The sequence below is a fragment of the Neofelis nebulosa genome, chromosome 5 (genome assembly GCF_028018385.1).
Source record: "Neofelis nebulosa isolate mNeoNeb1 chromosome 5, mNeoNeb1.pri, whole genome shotgun sequence".
NCBI lineage: Eukaryota > Metazoa > Chordata > Mammalia > Carnivora > Felidae > Neofelis > Neofelis nebulosa.
The window spans coordinates 81,023,843-81,046,547 of NC_080786.1; the positions used below are offsets into that span (position 1 = coordinate 81,023,843).

At 40.0% G+C, this 22,705-nt stretch overlaps 1 protein-coding gene across 9 annotated transcripts in view; it reads left to right on the forward strand.

The window, feature by feature from the left end:
* The window catches only part of TP63 (tumor protein p63), a 230,286-nt gene extending 215,591 nt beyond the window's left edge, over positions 1-14,695 (forward strand). For 6 of the 9 annotated variants that reach the window (XM_058730825.1, XM_058730824.1, XM_058730823.1 and 3 more), the window contains 4 exons: positions 4,686-4,843; positions 6,972-7,116; positions 8,437-8,530; positions 11,542-14,695. In XM_058730825.1, the coding sequence (XP_058586808.1) occupies positions 4,686-4,843; positions 6,972-7,116; positions 8,437-8,530; positions 11,542-11,838 (694 nt within the window). In that variant the 3' untranslated portion in view covers positions 11,839-14,695. The remainder of the gene's footprint in view (positions 1-4,685; positions 4,844-6,971; positions 7,117-8,436; positions 8,531-11,541) is intronic. The other 3 variants (XM_058730830.1, XM_058730831.1, XM_058730827.1) reach the window with 2 other exon arrangements.
* Positions 14,696-22,705: the final 8,010 nt, after the last annotated feature.

Consider the following 22,705-nt stretch of genomic DNA (forward strand, 5'->3'; position numbering starts at 1 on the left):
TTTTCATCCTAAATGATTTAAGGTCGCCTACAGCTCTGAGATACTGAATTGTTTTCTTAGCAATGTACACAGAAGCCTGAGCTGTTAAAAGTTAAGACCTAGGACTTGACTTTTCCAGAATTTCTCCTCAAAACTAGAATTACATGAAACATGTCTTTCTACATCTCTGTTATGTTGGATTCCTGCAAAAATCTAAAGAAATCTGGAGAAAACAGCCTGAGGCTTTCTCCTGGTTGTTTTTCTGAGAATTGCTACACTATCGCTTTTTTGGGTGTGTGTGTGTGTGTGTGTGCGCGTGCGCGTGCACGCACTGGGAGGGTGGAGGAGGGCAAGAAACCCATCACGTCACAGATCCTTATTGTCCTTGTACACTTTTTCCTTCTCTTCAGATTCCTCAATAATCCTTGGGACTTTCCACTCAATGACTGTGACATTATATGTGTAAGGGGGGTGGGGGGTAAGGTGGTTCTTCAAGGCCTTTAAATTGGTCACAGACTTATTCAGTCTTGCTCCCTTTTCCACAGCACATAGAGCTTATCAGAATACTCTTTGTATTTCACTGTATTTCAGGCATTGAAAACTTAATGATAAACAGACTGCCCTGACCTTGCTCCCTGTGGCTTTAACCCTCTCTTCCACATTAAAGGAGAGGCAATCAGAATTTCTGACTTTTTGGCACTCTCTTATCCCCATTTATCCACTCACCCTAATTCCTGGACTTGTTCAAGAAAGAATAGTTTTCACCTCCTCCTGTTAATTCTTAAACTGACGCCTCTCACTCCCTTGACCAAACACGAGAGTATTAAACATTTGCTACTGAGGGTAAGAGTAAAAAGAACCAAAGTTGCTTGAGCATCTACAAATTACGGGACAATGTCCAGGGCTCTCATATAATCTAATTTAATGTTTTCTTTTTAAAGAATATAATAGATTTTACTTTTTTATTTTTTTAATTATTTTTACAAATCTGGTATTACTGGGGCACCTGGGTGGCTCAGTTGGTGAAGGGTCTGACACTTGATTGCGGCTCAGGTCATGAACTCAGGGTTCCTGGACTTGAGCACTCTGTCAGGCTCTGCGCTGACAGTGTGGAGACTGCTTGGGATTCTTTCCCTCCCTCTCTCTCTCTTCTCTCCTCTTGTATGCATGGGCTCGCTCTCTCTCCAAATAAATAAATAAACTTTAAAAAACCCCTATTATTATTATTATTATTTGATAGAGAGAGCGTGTGAGTGAAGGAGAGGAGGAGAGGAAAAGAGAGAGAGAGAATCTTAAGCAGGCTCCACCCTCGGAAAAGCCCCACACGGGGCTCGATCATGCCCTGAGCCGAAATCACAAGCTAGACGCTCAACCAACTGAGCCACTCAGGTGCCCCTCTATTATTTTTTTAATTGAAATATAGTTAACATATTATATTAGTTTCAGGTGTACAACACAGTGATTTGACATTTATATACACTACAGAATGCTCACCACGTTAAGTGTAGTCACCATCTGTCACTATACAAAGTTATTACAGTATTATTGACTGTGTTCTTTATGCTGTACTTTGCATCCATGTGACATTTATCTTATAACTGGAAGTTTGTACCTTTTAATCCCCTTCACCTACTTAGCTCATTCCTCCAATCCTTGGTCCCTCTGGCAAATACCAGTTTGTTCTCTGTACTTATGAGTATGTTTTTGTTTTGTTTGTTCATTTATTTTACTTTTAGATTCCACATATAGGTAAAATCATACAATATATTTTCCTATCTGACTTATTTCACTCAACATAATACCCTGTAGGTCCATTCATGTTGGCACAAATGGCAAGATCTCATTCTTTTTTATGAATGAGTAATATGTGATTGTATATATGCCGAATCTTTATCCACTCATGTATCGATAGACTGTTAGGTTGTTTCCAGATTATTCCATGTTAGTCTTTATAGCAGCTTTTCTAGAGTAAGTATAATACCTGTTCTACAGATAAAGAAAATAAGACTCAAGAGCCTTGCATAACATCCAAAATCAATTAATTTGTGTCAAATCTAGAAGATGAACCTAGATGTTTTGTTTGACTCCAAATTTCATGTTCCTTCTTTGTTCATCTATGGTTTTTGAGCTAGCTTCCTAAAATAGTTTAGGCTGCTCATAATAAATGACCTAATAAAATGGTCAAAAATACAGACCTCAAAAAGAAACAGAGGAGAGAAGTGTAATAGGATTTGGAAGAAGGAATTTATTATACTACAGCACGCAGGAAAAATGCAAAGCTTTAAAAAATATTTTTATTTTCCTAAAGGTGAATATTAATGGTTCAAGCAATGCTTCCATAAGCTCTTGCTTTGCATTTGACTGATTTGGGAAAATGGAAGAGAAAGAGAGAGGTATCTTTAGGCTGCAGAAGATCAACCTGCCCCTGGAGTCTGAACAGGGGGAATTTTTCCGCCTGGAGTGGGAAAAAAATGGAAAAAGCACCTGGCAAAGCATCTCTTGGCCACTTTTCCCTGTGCTTCTCTGCACTTTGATATGGATTTACAAGTGTTCCTAAGTATATCCAACACGGGGATAGATGATAGTTGGATTGATGATAGTTGGATTGATGATAGTTGGGGGGACTGACTGCTAGATCCCCTGTCCCCTACCATATCTCAGTCTCTCCCACTTCTCTTACCACTTAACCCATTTCCTGATTCTGTGACCTAATGCATAATACTGTCTTGTTTCTGGAAAGTTACCACAGAATAAAAGAAAGAAACTCCTGGGCTAGGAACCAGGAGACCCTCAATTCATCATTTAGTAATGTGTGACTCGTGCCCATTTATTCTTAAGACCTTATATTTACACATATGTAAAATAGGCATAATAATTTCTGCCCATCCCTGCCCTGCCAGACCATGTTCTCCTCCAGAGGGATGTGGAAATCATTCAGAAAATGGATAAAGGAGAGCTTAGTAACCTGAAGTGTCTTGCAATTGGGAGGGTTTATTACGTAAACACCTGTTTATACAACATGGACCTATAATTGTGAGTTCTTGAAAAGATCTAAACAGCAAAAGCGATGCCCTCCTACCTTAAAGTCAGTAATTATAGAACACAGTTGAATTGTTAATTGTACACCGATTGCCATACTTATTTATGCAAATATATATATATATATATATATATATATATATATATAAATAAATATATATATATACATGCACACACATACAAATATATATATATATATATATATATATATATACATGCACACACATACAAACACAAAGTTTCTCTCTATATATAATACATATATATAATTTATATAATATAGTTTTATATATATGTATATATATATATATAAAACATAGAGTGTTTTATATACACATATATACAAAATAAAATGTTAGAGAAACTGTTTTTTCACTCTCTTATCTACTATAATAAATATGACTGCAGGAAGGAGACAAATAGGAAAAAATAACGCACTTTGTCTGGAAATTGTAAAAGGGGAGTTTTCCCACCATAGTTCCAATCTTTGTTCTGTGGTCATAATTACTCACTGTAAATGGCATATAGCCCATAAAGTTCTTCCTCATCTTATCTTTTCCAGTTCCCACCACAGCCTTATAAGGTAGGTTGGATTGTTATCCCCATGTATCCACTACTGTATGAGCTCCTCACAGATGGGACTGTTTCTTACTATTTTTCTACCTCTAACATCCAATTTGAACAAGTGTGTACGTATTTATAGAGTTTTTTTGTGATAAAACAAAAGCAAAGATATTTAGTGGCCAACACGGGGACCTATAGATTCTAGTATATGCTAGAGGAAGTCTTAAACTTTGTTTTTCTGATGCTATATCCTGCTCCGATGATCGTAGATATCACTAGTTCTGTAATCAGAGAGTGAGACATGACAGTTGGTAGGGAGTATCATATGTGACATGATGCATAGAATGACAAGCCAATCCGAGTAAATTTCCAAATTGAAGTTATGCTAAGTGGAATTTTTTTGTTGGTCTTTGTCTCCCAGGAGACTTGTCAAAAATCAACAGAAGAGTTGTTTGGGCTCCGGGCTTCTCCTGTGTAGAAAGGCAGCTGGCATCCCCATGGGTTTTCTCAAAGGCCCTCGAACACCTAAGCAGAGGAAGCACGTTTCCATGTTGTGGCCTCTGCATGACAGCAGGCTGAGCTGCCAAATTCCCGATTTGATGGTGCTTGTAGTCATTTTCTGTATATCCCAACTGGCCTAGGAAGCTACACACAACAGGCCTCAGCTGCAATTTGAAATTGGCATCTCCATGTCTTTCTTAAGCCTTTGGGTCTTCACTGACTTCTTTTCCCTTATTGATTTTCAAACTTGTTTGAGTTGAAGGGCCAGAGAGGGGAAAGAGATGGAGAAAAAAAATAATAGAGGCAAAAAGAAGATGCAATTGTTTCCCCTCTCACAAAAGAGATTCTTTAGGAAGATATACAACTTCATACTCTAAATTCAGGAGAAATATGACTTGATGATAGCCTTGCAATCCCTCCCTAGTTTACAAAAAAAAAAAGTTCTCAGACGGAAACAAATAATTTCTTGTCATAGGTCCTGGAGGAATATTTTTACAAATTGTAGTTCAAGGCCACGTTTCGATCTGAGACCTGTGGGATCTGACCAGTCCGCCCTGTTCAGTATGACCTGCTCACCATCATTGCCATGTTTGTGTTCCCAGGACCTCGATGCAGACTCAGTCTTCATATGGTAACAGCTCTCCACCTCTCAACAAAATGAACAGCATGAACAAGCTGCCTTCTGTGAGCCAGCTTATCAACCCTCAGCAGCGCAACGCCCTCACTCCTACCACCATTCCTGATGGCATGGGAGCCAACAGTAAGAGCATCTCCATTTAGCTGCGCCTTATGGGTCCACAGGGCTAGTGTAGGGGAGGATTCCACTCTGGGGTGCGGGGAGAGGCTTGCTTTTTAAGCTGAGGAAAGGCACAGTGGGACAGACAGATCACAGCCTAATGGCTTGAGTTCCTCATGGTGAGCTTTTCGTCGCTTTCGAAGTGTATGGTTCATGGCAAAGCACATTGGTAGAGATAGAGGAGGCTGTTCCTTCAGTAGAGAAAAGGATCTCTGTGAAAACAACCATGCACTTCCCATCAACCTGGTTGGGGGACCCACCTCCTATATCCTTTGAGATAGTGAAAAGGAAATATATCCAACATGTGGGAAGTAGCATGGTGTGGTAGACTTAAAGTGTAGAGAAATAGGTTGTCCTCTGGATGCTATGGCAGGACTAGCCATGCAACTATGGACAAGTAACCTCTCTGCTCTAATGCTCCGTTTCCACTCATAAAAGTATCACTCTTCACTTTTAACATCTTATGATTGTGTGTCCCTGTGATCTTAGCCTTCTCATCTTGTCTACGCCATCCTATATACAGTCATTAAGGAACTGACATAGAGAAAGGAGTCTCCCTTTTACTTATTCACGCACAGATTACTCACATCGACTAAGTATAACTGTGAGAGGCAATGTGAAAATTGGGCCTCCAAATTAATGGTGATTGCTATATAGCTTTGCTGTAAATAGAATTATCCACTAGAACTAAATCTAGCAAAGTGCATATCCAAACTAGAGAAAATCAAACGGATGCTAGAAATGCAGAAGGATGTATTATAAGGACACAGAAGTCTAAACACTATACATGTATCCTACAATGCCCCTCATAAAATAATGCCTCAATCTTGTCCTTTGACATCCTTCATTATTCTGATCAAGCCTTTAAACCTGCATTTCAGTATTACCTTGAAGAGATTAGAGGTTTTGTTTTGTTTTTGTTTTCTTAAAGTTAAGGGAAGCTAGGGTTGTGACTCTCTGTGGTCCGATGGCAAAGATTCAGATTTACATGAGACACAAGTGTATGTGGTAAGGTTGCTTGGTTTGCTAACAAAGACTTTAGAGCCAAACTGCTGTCTCACTAGTGATAAATTCATCCTAAGGCTCCAAACCTCACCCCCTGACAGGTCTGCTACTCTGACAGCAAAAGGAAAAAGTGTCATTTTTTTTTTTTACTTTATTTCCTCTCTTGTGACATCTTAGACTCCGTTTGTTCCTTCACATTTGTGTAATTTACGGTTTGCCTACTTTTTCTTTATACTTCACAATTTTCTTTGATAGCACCGGCAAAGTCAGAAGGGAAAGTGATAAGATAAAATAAGCCTGTGCTCTTTAGGGGGCTAGTTGGTGACAGAGGCCTTTCCTTTGGGAGCATATTGCTATTCACGAAAATAAAAGCAAATCACATTAATCTTTTAGTAGCAATGTTCCTCTGTTTTTTTGACCTGAAGACAAAATTTGTTTCATAGATATGATCTGTATTAAGCGCTTCTTCTCTATAGGTAGATGTTTCCAGTTTGTAGTTTAGTAAAAAACCAATCAGTGTTGCTGGTATCCCTGAATACAATCCAGAAATGGACCATAAGAAAGAGCTGGAACCTTTCATTTCATTCTTGCTTAATAGGCCTATGGTTCCCAAATATTGCAATAAATCCTCCTGTTCCCAAACAGTTATTCCAGAGGTCATTCTCATTCACAGATCTGTTTACTTGTTCACCTCACCTCAGTTTACTGAGCACATGATCTGTGCCAGGCCTAAGGAGTTAGCCTAACAAGGGAGACAGAAATATAAGCCATGAAGGCAAATGCAAAAAGGAATATATTAACCTCAGGAGTAGTGTGCAGTTGAACAGAGCATTAGAAAGAAGTGGGGGGAGATTGTCCTAGGAGCACATGCAGGGTTCGAGAAATGTGTAATTAGTTTGGAGTTTGGTGAACGTTGTCCTCTGTTGGATGAGACATAGGGTGCTTAAGGGGTGCAGTGAGAGAGAAGACTGAAAAGGAAGGCTGGTGGATTAGGCCCTTGGTAACATTAAACCAGACAAGATGGACCCCTGGGAAGCTGGTACTGATGACGGCAGTAACCCTCTCTGTTCCTCCTGCTTCTGTTCAGTTCCTATGATGGGCACCCACATGCCAATGGCTGGAGACATGAATGGACTCAGCCCCACCCAGGCCCTCCCTCCCCCACTCTCCATGCCATCCACCTCCCACTGCACTCCCCCACCTCCGTACCCCACAGATTGCAGCCTTGTCAGGTGAGTCCACGGCATGTGCCCCCGGGGGCCTGTCCTCAGCAACTCGGGGTGGTGGAGGGCGGACGCTCTCAGAGTTCAGTACGCAGTTGGGAAAAAAAGAAAGCAGCCCTTCCTACGATGGGTGTTCAGCACTGTTATCTCTGATCTGTGGAGTGGTCAGCAGTGTTTAATCGAGGAAAAGCACTATAATCCATAGGGCACAAAGTGAAAATGTGAGTTTATAGGCAAATCATTTTTCATGCCTGTTTCCCCTCATCTTCACTTACCCTCTTCCTCCTCCCTCACAGTTTCACATGGTCAGTTGTGGCCTTCAAACTGGTGCTCAGGGCTGGGGACCCAAGAAGGGCCGTAAACTTGCTATCTCGCTCCCTTTCCCGTTCTCCAGGACTCCTAGCTCTCAGCCACCATGGCCTCGTTATGTCGGAGTGGGATGTCCGTAAAGAAGTTTTAATGGTTACAGAGACGACAGGGACTTTCAAGAATCCAATGGCCGCTGTTACACTGCCATACACAAAGCAGGCACACCTTAGGCAAGGGGGTTCAGACAGCCAGAAGAGGGAAATGTGTGAAGCCTGAAAGATCTCTTCCCACAGAAGTGAGAGTGGGTGCCACATCCACGCCTAGTGCACATCGTCTGCCCCTGCTTCACGTGCAGAATGACCCTTTCGTTTGGCTGTTGGAAAAATGGGTACTGATCCCCATGTGACTGATGCAGCAGTCCTAAACAGTGTCAGAGAGACGGCAAGGTGTGTGGCTTGTGCCACCCCACCTGTGGCTCTGTGATGGTGGCATCACCAATCTGAGACCAGCGCCAGAAAGGAGGGGTCTGTATTCTGAGTAGGACATAAATCAGAAAGCATTCCTAGTAGAGTAGCCTCCATTTTTTTCTTAGCCGCGTGAACCATTCTCAGAAACCCCAGAGACAAAGCAATTCGAGTAGAGGTGCTCTTTTGGACGTGAAGAGGCAGGAGGCAAGAGCGCTGGGAACCTGACCACTGGGCTCCTTCCTTTCACCCCCCTGCAATGGCTCATAAGGCACTTATCTATGTAGAACCCCTGAGAATTCCACCAATCACCTTTTGAAAATCACTGCTCTGCAGGAATCTTCAGAGTTGATTTTAATTTCTATAGACCTAAAGTTCAAGTCACTAACCATTCCCAAACCTCAAATCCAAGGCCTCCGTATGTTTCACCTGCCCCTAGTCTTTCCTGTAGGACATCCGAGGGCGATAATGTTGGGTTTTCCTTTATCTCGCCAATGCAGTTGGGGTGAACTTTCTGTTTCTGTTTCCTCCTTCCTCTTCCCTCCTCCCTCTGCAGTTTCTTAGCGAGGTTGGGCTGTTCATCATGTCTGGACTATTTCACGACCCAGGGGCTGACCACCATCTATCAGATTGAGCATTACTCCATGGATGTAAGTAACTGTTAGACTTTTCTCTTGAGTTTTATTTCTTCATTCCCTCCCCCTGGTGACATCCACCTTGTAGTTCAGTTCCCCCTGGTTTTAAAATTTGTTATCATACCCTCAGTCCCCAAATTTGGTGGAAACCATTACCATATTAGAAAGATTCCCAGGCCTTAGCCTACATACATGAGAAGTTTGGTGATCAGTCTTCCTCTGCTTGTCAGATCAGCCAGTAATTCTCTATAGCACACATACTGTATTCAGTGGGAAAGAGGAAACCCAATTCCCACCTCCAAGATATTTATAATCTCAAAAGAATTTAGATAATTTTTTAGATGTGCTCATTAATCAGTATGAGACCCCAGGGAAGCTATCAGGAATCAGGTGATATTATCCTCACTTTAAATCATGGAGAGACAACATTATAATCATTTGCATGATGAGTTGATGGCAGAACTAGGAATAGAGTCCTAAGGTGGAAGCTTCTGGTCTTTAACTCTGTTAACTGGCTTCTTCTGCCTTTCCTTAAAGTAGGACCTTAAGGAGGATTCAGCCATTCCTCTCAATTAGAACCGTATGTTCCCTCATTTTCAATTATATTAGAATAGGGCCAAGCCATCCTTGATCATTGAGAAAATTCACTGGTCACGGTTCAAGTCCCATCTATGCTTTTTAGTAATAATGAGACTTTGGGTTATCACTTTGCCTCTCTGAGCCTCAGTTTATCAAACTGGGTTCAAAATCACTCCCTCTGGCTTTGATATTCTTTGTCTTTTGCAGCAAGCTGGATGGAAGGGGACTGTGTGTGTGTGTGTGTGTGTGTGTGTGTGTGTGTGCGCTTCCTGTACCACTTCATGAATGGCTTGTATTCTTGGGAGCTTGTATTGTTCTGGCTTATGGCAATCTGATTTTCCTTCCAGGCTTCTCTTCATGCTGCTCTCTTTGGGGTTTACTATCCTCTCTTCCAGCTTCCAGAGGGCCTTTTGGACTAGTGGAAGAAATATTCTCTGCCTCTGCTGCTGTTTGTGTAGTTGAGATCTCTTCTTTCCCCTCCTTGAGCACCGATGCTAGAGATGCCCCTGCAGCATGAGAATGCCCCAGCCCTTGTGATGACAAGTACATACTGCACTGCCTCTGTGCCCACCCCTCTCCACCCCACACATCACCCTGGCTGCTGCTCCCTGATGGAATAAATTATAAGTGAAAACTATAGAGAATGCTTTAGTAGTAAGTTTCGACAGGTTTTGGGTAACTTTACAATGATGTCCATCCGTTGAGGAGAAGAGAGTTGCCCTGTCTTTGATAGTCCTATATGATAGAACAGAGAATCGGTCCCTTCCCTATTTTTTTTAAAGTTATGCCATCCACTTGCTCCCTGTCCCCACTGGGGAGTGTGTCAAGGTACTCCCTTGGCTATTAGGATCTGCAGATGTTCTCCAGAAGTCCATCTCTGTTGGTGTTGGCTAGGTCTTGTGCCGGTCTCTGGACAACAATTTCCTCATCTATCATAAGTTAAAATCTATCCAGAGAATCATGGAGATTGAGGGAGGCCAGTTTACAGCGTTAGAGACTTATTGAGAGCTCCAGAAGCATAAAGAGTTACACTTACTCATCTCCATGTGGGTTGTCTTCTTTATGGTGTATTCTTCTGCCAGAATGGGAAATCGGAGTGCCCATACTGCAAACGTCCAAACTGGGAAGTAATTGGGAAGCTATCTCATTTCTGCATCCTCACCTCAGCTTCTTCCATCTCATTACTGGAAATAGAAACTTCTTTTGCAGCTTGTCTCTCAATACCTGTCTGAGTCATTTGGCATCCCTTCCTGGAAAAACGATATGGTTACATTTGGCAGTTTTCATAAGTATCCCTTCTAAGATGCCGGACTGGGTTAATAATAATTTAATATGGTAATAATGCCAATGGTTAAGATTTAGATAGTGTCATTTATAATTGGTCTAGTACTTTCACATCCATATTCACACAAGAGCCCACAATGGGTGCTGATGTAAAAAGGAATTTGATCCCATTTTATCAATGAAGAAACTGAGGCCAGTAGGGGAAAAGTGACTTGATGAAGGTCTAGAGTCATTCAGTGACAGAATAAGAACCTCTGTCAAGGTCTTCTTACTCCAAACACAGTGTTCTTTCTACCCACCATGCTGCTCCAAAAAAAACAAAAAAACAAAAAAAACAAAAACAAAAAAAAATGTGAGCCATCACTGAAACAAGCTAATGAAGAGATAATGCAGATAAAAATGTAAGAGATGTCTCCACAGATAGTTAAGCTCGGGCATATTTGTAATGCCTTCTACCCCCATTAATAGAGGATGGACACATGCTTTGCATTTGGATACCCTGGTTTATCCAAACACCAAGAGACCTTCTGGCCATTAGGGCAGTTTAGGCTCAGAGGCTGTCCTGAGTCCCCATTTCATTTACTTAGTTGTGTAACTTTAGACTTGTCAACCTCTCTGAACTTCAGCTTTTCAATCTATAAAGCGGGTGCAATAGTATCTACCACTAATCTGAGCATTAAATGAGATCATGTATATAAAATAATTAGTTCAGTGCCTGGTATACAGAGAGTGTTCATTACCTATTAATAAACTTTTTTTTTTCCTCATCTACTCATTTGAGCAGTGGTGATGTTCCACTGATATCTTTCTTCTAGTGACTAGAGCCAGGTAGATTTAAGAGTTGGAAGGTACCTCTATCTCATGTTTTTGGTTTAGGACTTTTGCCCTCTGATCTAACTATCCCTACTTTACTAGTGAAAAAACAGACCATTAGAGAGCAAGTAGGGTGTTATCCACAAGCAGAAACGGCACCTCAAGGCTGTGCCTTTTGCTTACATATAATGGCAAGGGTTATCAGAGAATTAATTTTATTTTCCAATTTGGAGATCAATCAATTCCGGACAGTTAAATCAGAACACTGGGGAATGATAAAATGATGTGGACTAAATCGTCAGTCTGTCCCTTTGTCCTAAATCTGTTTGCTCCCCTTTCTTATTGCACAGGATTTGGCAAGTCTAAAAATCCCTGAGCAATTCAGACATGCCATCTGGAAGGGCATCCTGGACCACCGACAGCTCCACGACTTCTCCTCCCCTCCCCACCTCCTGAGGACCCCAAGTGGTGCCTCCACAGTCAGCGTGGGCTCCAGTGAGACCCGCGGCGAGCGCGTTATTGATGCTGTGCGCTTCACCCTGCGCCAGACCATCTCCTTCCCGCCCCGCGATGAGTGGAATGACTTCAACTTTGACATGGATGCTCGTCGCAACAAGCAACAGCGCATCAAGGAAGAGGGGGAGTGAGCACCACCGTGTGAACTCTTACCATCCTGTCCCCACCTGTCTGCCTCCCTACAAAGCACTAGTGCTTGACCTTCAGAGCGTTCTCCCTAGGTCTTCTCCTTCCTCTTCTCAGTCTGGTTTCTTAAGGGAAGAAGAAGTAAGAGGCTACCTTTGATTTAATGTCCAACCTGGCATCTGATTCTGATTCTGGCTTTAAGCCTCCAAATCTATTGCTTGCAGGACTGAAGTTACCATGGCTAGGTGGAAGTGAGCAAAAGAGCAGTGGGTGTCTCCTTAAGCTGCAAAGATTTCTCATTGACTTTTATAAAGCATTTTCACCCTTATAGTCTAAGACTATATATATAAATATATAAATATACAGTATGTATTTTTGGGTGGGGGACATTGAGTTTTGTTTAAATGTAATTTAAAGGAAAGGAAATTGAGTTGCACTTATCAACTTATTATTTTTTTTTAATTTACTTATTTGGATGGTTTATCTATACCCTTTATTTCAAGGGGTATCATGTATGGTAATAGGTATCTGGAGCTTGACGGCACATGTGAGTGACAAAAATGTCCCTTCACTTATTTTGATATTAAACAGTTGGCACATAAAACCTTTGGATGCATCCAGTTGTATTTACCATTGCTTATCATATGGGAGAGACTGTATACATATATCCACAGTTCTGTATGTTGGCGTACTTCATGTTACTGGCACTGCTGTTAGTGACGCTCGTTCACTTTGGGGTTATTTTTAGTCCAATCACAAGAAAAAAAATCTACGTTCACACTGTCACAGGAGTGTGGCACTGGAAGAAGGGAAATAGCCTCTCTTGCTTTTGGTTGGGAATGGGGAATGTAGGTAATGCCTAATAATTCTTAAAAGGTGTGTGGCAACCGGGTCAAACACATCTGGTATATGTATCTGGGTATATCAGCAATCCACTTACATTTAATACCAGATGCCTTATCTCTTAATATTTATTGGGAAAACATTTGTGGCCATTACAGAAGCCTGAAAACTAAGTTTCAGTACTGGGTTGACTAAGTCAATTAGACATTTGCTACCACTGTTCAAATTAAGTTTGATTTGATTAGAATGAATGCCCTCTATCTAGTTCTTACACTGCAGTCATAAGGTTTATTAAGAATATCCAGGAAAAACAGGAATCATACAGAAATACTGAATCTCCTCTAAACGGTAAGCAGTCAGTGAGCTGTGAACTGAAATTCTTAGAAGACCTTTTGAAACACAGATAATATTATTTGGTAAAAGTTTCTTTTGGAAATCCTCCAATGATGTAAAACTCTGCAAGTAGAAGCTTGTTTATCTTTCTCTCTCCAAGGATGAAAACAGTAGTGATTTGGAAAATATAATATTATGAGATCAGCTTTCCTGTGGCATCAGTTGCATCACTATATAACTTTTCATTTTTGATCAATAAGAGTTTGAGTTTGTTGGAAAATAACTGTGAGAATCTAATTTCCCGTCCATCTCTCTTCTGGACTGTCGTAGACATAAAAATGTCCCCACAGATGAGGGGATCAGCCTTCCAAGGGAGGCGTTGCTTGAACCACTTAAACATAGAATCGTCTTCAGACTTTGAGAAAACCTGTAAATGACGATACTCCTGTAGATCTTTCAGAAAGATACTTTTTTTTTCCAAACTCTAAAACAAATATTTTGTACATATGCTAATGAGCTCTAAAATCCTTCTGTGCATTCTAGTAAAGGGCTTTGATTGCACATAAGCTTCCATTTCTGTTTTAAAGTGCAAAAGGGCTAACTGGGCTCAAAAATATAATGTGTGAGTTTCACCTGAAAAGTGTATATATGTTTTGTGTGTGATATTGCCTACTTTGTGTTTCAATTTTTGTTTTCTTCTTGGGATAGTGGGTTTTCCAGAACCACAGTTCAAAATTTTTTTTTATTATTATTATTATTGTTTTTATATTTTCATGGAAACACCACTTAGTAAGATGACAATGTCAAATAAGAAAATAAATGCCATAACTGTAAGATAGGGGGATGGGAAAGTTGTTTTTTATTATTATTTTTATTTTGTACGTTAAAAGAGAGTGAGTCCTTGATTTCAAAGTTTTATTGTGCTTAAGTGGTTGTGGGCCCTGTTACTTTGTGGAATAAATATGTGGATTTGAAAACCTATTAAGGGGAAGAATAAAAGCTGTGCATTGGCAACGCGAGGAGGGAAATAGCTTCCTCTACTGTCCTGAGTGTTTGAACAAGCCTAGGACTTCTTCTGAGCTATTTCAGCACTGTTCAGGTAGCACTAAGGACTCAGAAATCCCTGTACTGTATCATGTGTTTGGCACTAGCCAAGGCTAAGCACAACTACTGGCCTCATGTCCTGGTGGCAACTCGCGCTCTTTGAGTGTATGAGTAGCTAGGATAAGGGGTGAAAGACTATTAGGGACAGACAAGCGGGAGTGGGCTTAATGGAGTTCTGGTGGCCTCAGCTCAACGCAGTTAGCTGGGGAGTAGAAAGGTTTTTGTTTGGAGGTGATTAGAAACAGAAAAGGAGAATAGAACTTTCTTCATTAATTCCACTGACCTCTTGTTTTCCTGACATTCTCCTAAAGTACAGTATGTGGGATGTTAAATGTTAAAGGTTGTGTTTTTTTTTATTATTTTTATAATTGTACAAAAAGTAAATGTCAAATGTTTTATATGCTTTATTAATGTTTTTGAAAGTTTCTTTCTTATAGATGTGATACTTTTTTTTTTTTAAGCTTCTGTTGCTTGTCTTTTGGTATTTTGTGTAATGGGATTTTGGTGAGCCAGAGGCACACCCATGTTTGCCAGGGCATGCAATAAAATTTACAAAATAAATAAAAATGCATCAAGAAATGGTGTTGATGGTGTGTGTGTTCGTGTGTGTGTACATGTGTGTATGCGTGTGTGTCTGTCTGTCCTTTGGCTTTATTTTTATCATTGAGGAAGAGGAAAGAGACATTACAGAGATTAAAATATTGATGTTTCTCATCTCAGAGAAAATTATTATTATTTTCTTATTTTCACTAATCTATGAGGTAGGAAAGACCAGGAAAATACCCTCATTTGGTACATGAGATACTCACAGATTTAATACTTTATTTGATTGAAATCAGAATGAGTTTGCTTTGGAATAGGAACTAAACTACAGATACTCCTAATGTCTATTTAGTGATTTTTCCCATGACAATGACCTCAGCAGCGTTGGGAAGGGATGCAGATGCCTGGTTGTATGTGGAAACGGCACTACAGATGGTGGGCTCTGGGCATGTTCCCCTTTAAACTCAGTGTTAATATCAACTCTCAATTATATACATTGATTCAGCCAATAAAATATCTACTATCAAAATGGTTTGATGATTTTTACTAAAGAAATAGGAAAGTTTGTTCTTTTATGGGCTACATTAGATGGCATGAAAGCAATTTAATAGCTTAGATTTATAAATAACTATGGAATGACATTGGATATAATACATAACACTTTAAAAATATCAGTTTGTTTTCCTGTTTATATATAGAATCACATCATGTATGTGTACATTCAAATAGGCAAAGAAGATTCAGCTTAAATTAGGGGTACCAAAAAGTTCAAAATTCTTATTCCTTAAAATCTAGGTGATAGAGCCTCCAAAATGAAATGACTGATACAATGTTTCCAAGAAAAGAAAAATAGCAAAGAAAATAGTTAATTCTTGATATGCTATTAAGGCACTTTATAATCAAATAAACTTATTTTTTTGAGCAGTTCTAGCTATTCATATAGATTTCTACTTCATGGCTTTTGTCTCTTAGAAATCTTCCGAAGTGTAAAACAAAAACTTGATAGAAACATTTTAAGACTTTTTTAGTGTAGTTTGTTTCATAGTAAAATTGAGAGGATAGCATAACTTTCCCATGTAGCCTCTGACCTCACACATGCACAGCCTTCCTCATTATCAGCACCCCCCCACCAGAGCGGGCCATGTGTTACAATTGAGGAACCTTCATTGACACCTCATAATCACCCAAAGCCCATGGGTTCCATTAGGGTTCACACTTGGTGCTGATTTGCTATGGGTTTAGACAAATATACAGTGACATGTATCCATCATTGCAGGACCATAAAGAGTAGTTTCACTCCCCTGAAATTCCTCCCACCCCAAAACTCCTGGCAACCACTCTTACTATCTGGCAATCCTCTTACAATCTCCATGGTTTTGCTTCTTCCAGAATGTCATATAGCTAGAATCATACAGCATGTAGTCTTTTCAGATGGACTTCCTCCACTTAGTCATATGCGTTTAAGTTTCCTCCATGCCTTTTCATGGCTTAATAGCTCATTTCTTTTTAGCGTTGAATAATATTCCATTGTCTGGATGTACCAGTTTTTTTGTCCTTTCACTTTCTGTAGGACATCTTGGTGACTTCCAAATTTGGGCAATTGTGAATAAAGTCTCTATAAAACATCTGTGTGCAATTTTCTGCATGGGCATAAGTTTTCAACTCTTTTGAGTAATTCCAAGGAGCATGATCGGTGGATTGCATGGTAAGAATATGTTTAGTTTTGTAACCAACTGTCAAACTGTCTTCCAAAGTGGCTGTACCATTTTGCCTTCCCGTCAACAATGAGAGTTCCAGTTGCTTTACATCCTTGCCAACCTTTAGTGTTGTTAGTATTCTGGATTTTGACCATTCTAATAGGTATACAGTGGTACCTCATTGTTTTCATATGCATTTCCCTGATGACATATGTGGAGCATCTTTTCGTAGGCTTATTTTTCATCTGTATATCTTTTTTAGATATGTCTGTTTAAATATGTTTAGATATGTCTGTTAAAGTCTTCGGCCCATTTTTTTTTTCAGTTTTATGTTCTCTTATTGTTGTTTTAACAATTCCAAAACTACTTAAAGAAACAATTAAATGTATTCCTTACAACTATCACAGCATTTATATTATCATATAAATCTAAAATGCAGTATGGAAATTTAGTGGTTTTGCTTTTTCATATATTGAGACATTTTGTCTCTTTACCATGGTAGGAATTACTTTATTCTTACTTGTCAATTCTAATGAGCCAAAAAACAAAAGACTAAAATTTTTAAAAAAGGAAGAATGGTGGAATTGTCCAAAACCGTGCTGATATGGTAGCCACTCGCTACCTGTGATTGCTGAGCACTTGAAATTGTGGGTATTTAAAACTGAGATGTGCTGTAAGTGAAAAATATATATTTGATATCAGAGGCTTAATAAAAGTAAAGAATATGAAATATCTCATTGATAATTTTTATGTTGATTACGTGTTAAAAGATATTGTGGATTAAATAATATGTTATTAGAATTAATTTTATCTGTTTCTTTTTATATTTTATGTGCCCATTAGAAGATGTAAAACTATACAAGTGACTTTCATTGCAGTCTTATTGGACAGCTGGCCCAGAAAGATGATGCAATAAGAAACCCAGAAGGGTAGTGAGATGAATTTACTGTTGCCTAATTTCTAGTTTTCTTGCCACGTTGCTCTGAAGTACTGCATCATCTTTCAAGAAGGGATAGTGGTCTTTGTAGTCTCATCTTGGTAGTCTGTTTTTAGTTTTTCCTAAGAATTCATAATCTTTCATTTGATTCCCCATAAAGAAAGAAATTAAAGAAATTAAAGAAATTAAAAAATTGACATAAAAAAGTGTTTCAAAATTGTTAAATCAGGAGATGAATATAAAGAGACAGCGCCACTTTGGACTCTAATGTTGATGGTGAGGTTAAGTTAAATGTCAGACTGAGTTTTCATGTGATAATCTCCTAGATGAATTTTCTCAAACAAAAGGCTCAATGGTTGAGCAATATAGTTCTAGGGATACAAAGGATATATGGTACTCATATAGTTAATTATTCAGCAAGTAGAATTTCTCCATGTAAATTTTGGTGACAAGAGCTTGCCCATCCTGTGTTTCTAAAAAAACATGAGTCATTATTCTTTAATAATTCGTGTGCACCAAAATTTACCCGATTTGCATAGGACTTCTGAGGACCATATTTCTGCTTTTGGGTGTACTGTTCGGATTCTTTAGGAAGGTAACCCAGGGATGCCAGTTGGTATACAAGGCACTTCTGATAGCAAAATAAAAGTATAGAATAAATGGCTACACGTGAGTGGTGGGTCATAATCGAGCCTTCCTGAATCAGGGAAGATACTCTTAATCTTGAATCAGGGCACCCACAGATTGGCATCCTCCCTTCAATGACTCTTTCTCTTACATATTCTATGGTTCTCTTATAAGATAAACTAGCACATAAAGGACGTCTAGCCTTAAGTTTAGATTTCCCAGCATCCTCTTTGTACCCCCAAAAGCCGTAGTGTCCATTATTATTTTTCCGAGCTTGATTGACATTGTCTTTTCTCCTGGTGCTTCAGGCTCATATCGGAAATGGTTCTATAGAGGGGCACCTGGGTAGCTCAGTTGGTTGAGCATCCAACTTGGGCTCAGGTCATGATCTCGTGGTTCAGGCCCTGCACTGGACTCTCTGATGTCAACACAGAGCTCACTTCAGATTCTCTGTCCCCCTCTCCCTGCCCCTCCCCTGCTTGCGCTCTCCCTCAAAAATGAACATTTTAAAAACCGGTTACACAGATTTATAGGTTTTCATGGAAATACAAAGAGATGGGGTTGAAAGAACACTACACTGAAGTAAGTCTGGTGACTGGGGCCAGGTGCTTGATTTTCTGCACCTCACCTTCACATCTGTAATCTGAGGGTTGTGAACCCCTGGCACATATTTCAGCAATATCCGTTAAAGAGAGCTTAAGAGTGTCCTGGAACGAGTCTGCCAAAATAGATATAAGGTTATAATTTTAAGACAAATTACAGTCACAAAGCCATATATATACATATGTATATATATGTACATATGTATATATATATATATATATATATATATGTATATATATATGAATAGTTCATGAGTTTAAAGTATAGATTTTAGAGTCAGTGTTGGGTGTGCACTTGAAATTTATGAGATTTGTAATTATGCACACTGATCCTGAATCCATGTGCCAAGTGGGTGACAAGTACTGGCAGGTAGGTTTCTCCTTTGCAATTGTGATCAGAATTCTCGGTCTAGGACCTTGGAGGGTATAGTATTTTGTAATTCGAGTAAAAGCTACATGCTGAAGGCTGAGAGACAGGAAGAGATTTCTAGCAAAGAGAGTTTTGCATAGGGAGCCGCAGATAGTATAGTAAGAATTTTATGGTACTTTAACTCATCTGACATTTGCTCTAGAATTTGAGGAATACCACAATTTCGTCTGTAAAAGAAATCATAATGATTCGGAATAATGGTTTTATATTTCTAAACTCTAGGTACTACCTTTTATAAGTTGGTCATCCTGCCCTACCATTTTTTAGCTAGGTCTGCATCAAACTGTATCTAATTTTTTGTCAATTAACCAATACCTTCCTAAAAGTTAGAGAAAGAACTTGAAAGCACTCACAATACCTAGGGTTTAGAAAAGCCTGGATTTTAAATGAGATTGAAAAGAAAAAGAACACAAAGAGCAACCCATTGTCAGATTCCGGGCTGTGAAATAAATAGAAATTCTGCTGTGTCATTCTACAGGGCCTCCTGCCAGACGCATTTTGGATATGTTCAGAACATCTGTGCCCAAGGATTCTAAAACTGGAGTGTCATCAAGGTACCAGTGTGTTTGGTATAGTGAAACAAATCCTGGTATTCATAAGTATCCAATATTCTTTTAAAATAATGTTCTAGGAAATTCACCTTTGTGAAACTCACCCAGGCAGGAGAAAGCCCTAGGAAGTCTAACACCTGGTGTTCAGAGTGATTCTCAGGCCACTGGGAATGTGTGTGTGTGTGTGTGTGTGTGTGTATTTTTCTTTTACTACTTTTGGGACAGGAGCCCATCTTTTCCCTTTGTCTTTTGCTTTTTCAGGGACCCTAAAGTGTTTCACCCTACCTGGTTTACTCATAAGCAACACAAACTCAGCAAAATGATGTGAAAATTATCTTTGGAACAGTCCCATTTCGTTGCCTAACTCCCTCTCTTTACTACCAGAGACATCCACACGGTATTTCATTCTCTGTGCACACCTGATATTCCCAGAAGAGTCGTGATTCCCTCTACGGTGGATAGGGCTCCAGGGTTATCCGTACTTTGTCAAGAACTTCAGGCCATTCCTTGGAGGCAGTTGCCTCCATTCATATTGACCCCTACCTTCAGACCTGTGATAACTTCAAGAGTCACATGCAGGACAGGAAGTCATATCTAAGTGTAGCCTTACCAGGACTCAGCAGAAGGCATCATGGTGTCCCTTAGCTGGCTAGTGTTCAATCAGGATTCAGTAATCAATGGGAGTTCTGTGTTTTCATATACTGCCCTTTTTCTTCTTCCCTCATATAATATCCTATTCATGAGAACGTAGCTTGGCTGCCTCTCCCCTCCGTCTTTCATCTCCTCAGCCTCATTACTTCTTGTCCTGGGGTACAATACCACAGTCTGCTCATCATCACAGCCTCTTTAACACTTTGACCTCCCTTGGTGAGGGTGGCAGGAGTGGTGAATGTCTGCCTCTCTCCCATGATTATAATGCATTTTTTTTCCTTTCCTGAGGAAAAGAGCTCCTGTCTCTTGGCTGAAAGACTATTTTCTTATGAACTCCATCCCAATTATTTCCATAGTACTCTTGTGTAATACCAGGCACTCTTTCTCATGTGGAATGGGTCGTGTGCATTCACAGTGAGAGAATCAGAAGTAAAAACTTTGTTAAGGTATGAGAATCAGACGGACAGGCTGAGATCGGCAAAAGTCTGCACAGAAGTGGTACATGGGCTTTGGTACTGAGGGTTCCCTCGATGATTCCTGTCCAAAGGATTGCTCAGCTTCCCTTGATACTTTTTGGTCTGTTGCAAAACACTGTGGACAAGTCAGGGTGGAGAAAAACACAACACTATGATATTAGAGGTATAGACCAAAAGGAACTTAGGAATCCTCGGGTCTAATTTCCTCATTTTCTGGAGGAGGAAACCGAGGTCCAGGCAGGAAATAGGACTATCCCGCATCTCACAGCAAGGCTGCATCCAACTAGCCACTAACAAAGAACTGCTAGTCCCAACCTTCCTTTCCCACTTTTAGTGCAACACAATACAACCTCTGCTTAGAAGATGTCTCTTTTCCATGCCACAGCTAAGCCCTTGTTCTTGTTCTTTTTGATCCTCTTTCTCAGTGTAATTTGGCAATGAATACTTTGGGTGCTGCCTACAAATGGATCTTTCTCTCCCTCTGTACTGGCTTTACTGTTTTCCCACCCCCGTGCTTTTGTTTAGCCACAAACACTCCTGGCCTAAAGCACTTTCTGGAATTCGCACTCTGGGAGTGTTGGAACCAATTGTGGCTTTTATGCTCATGGTGCAAAACACCTCTTACACTTGCTTTGATCTTGATTTTTTTTGGTTTTGGTTTTGAATGCAAAAAAAAAAAAAAAGAATATTCACTGCAGTACTTGGATTAAGGATTTACAACTTCTCTGCTTACCCAAAATTTTTTTAAGGAAAAAAAAAATTATAGCCAGTTCCATGGCCTGTCTCCCAAAAATTCCTTTCGAAAAACCTAGGTAGTCCTTAATGGCAGAACGTTGTCATTCTTACTTTAAGCCTACCCTCTCCTAGAGAAACTGAGGCAAGTGTCCTTCCCAGCTGGACAATCCCCTGAAGCCCGAGAATGCTTGACGTTCATGAGGGTGTATCGTCTCTCCCACACTACGGCAAACCGGTGTCTGCATTGAAGTGTGTGTGTAGGAAATACGAACAAGGACTTAGCCGTGCAGTATGACCCTCTATGTTCCCACTGCCAGCTGGTGACTTTGGGAAAGCTCCTTAACTTCTCTTTGCCTAATGAGCGTCATGTGTAGAATGGGGGCAGTGTGGTACCTTGTAACTTTGTTGTGAGAACTAGATGAGTTAATACCTGCAAAGCATTATTTTAAAAAGCCTGAAGCAGGGGTGCCTGGATGGTGAGTTGGTTAAGTGTCCAGCTCTTGATCTCAGCTCAGGTCATGATTTTACGTTCTTCACAGGCTCTGCACTGATGATGCAGAGCCTGCTTGGGATTCTGTCCCTCCTTCTCTCTGCCCCTCCCCTGCTTGTGTGAGCTCTCTCTTTCTCTCAAAATACGTAAATAAGCTTTACAAAAAATCTAAAAAGTCTAAAGCATAGTTAATGGTCTCTAGGCTTTTATTTTACTTTATTTTATTCTATTCTATTATTTATTTATGAAAAGACTTTTATGTATCTGTCATAGGTGAATCCTGGGAACCTACCAGATTAAAAAACTCCTAGTCTGAGTTTCAAAATTTTGCAGGCTTTCTCTGAGAAAGACCCTCCCACACTTTGGAAGGAAGACATTAAGTTTTCTTTTCCACTTCTTGTTCATACGCATCAGGAATCCAAATCTGAGATGATGAGAATGTGCTAGGGATAGAAATGAGAAGAGCTGAACTACAAGGACTCTAGAGTACAGAGCTCAGGTTCTAGTCATCCCTCTGCTGTGAGCTATATGAATCCTTGGACAAGACAGGTAGGTCTTGTTCTTTTCTAGCCCTATTAGAGGAGTAGAGCTCTAAGTTTTTTACTACGATGAGTATTCTAGAAGTGTGTAGTTCTACATGAGGTAGCCCACCACTTGAGGAAGACCACAGGGCTGCATACTGACATAAAATTAAGACGCCATAAGAATTAATACCATTTTGAGGAAAGCTGTGGGAGTTTCTGGGATAAAAGCAAAGAATTGTGCAACAGCTGAGGTATTTTCCAGGACAATATCTCTCCATAACATGTCTCTCCTAGCTGAGGCATCCTGGTTTAATCTCTCAGGGGGGAAA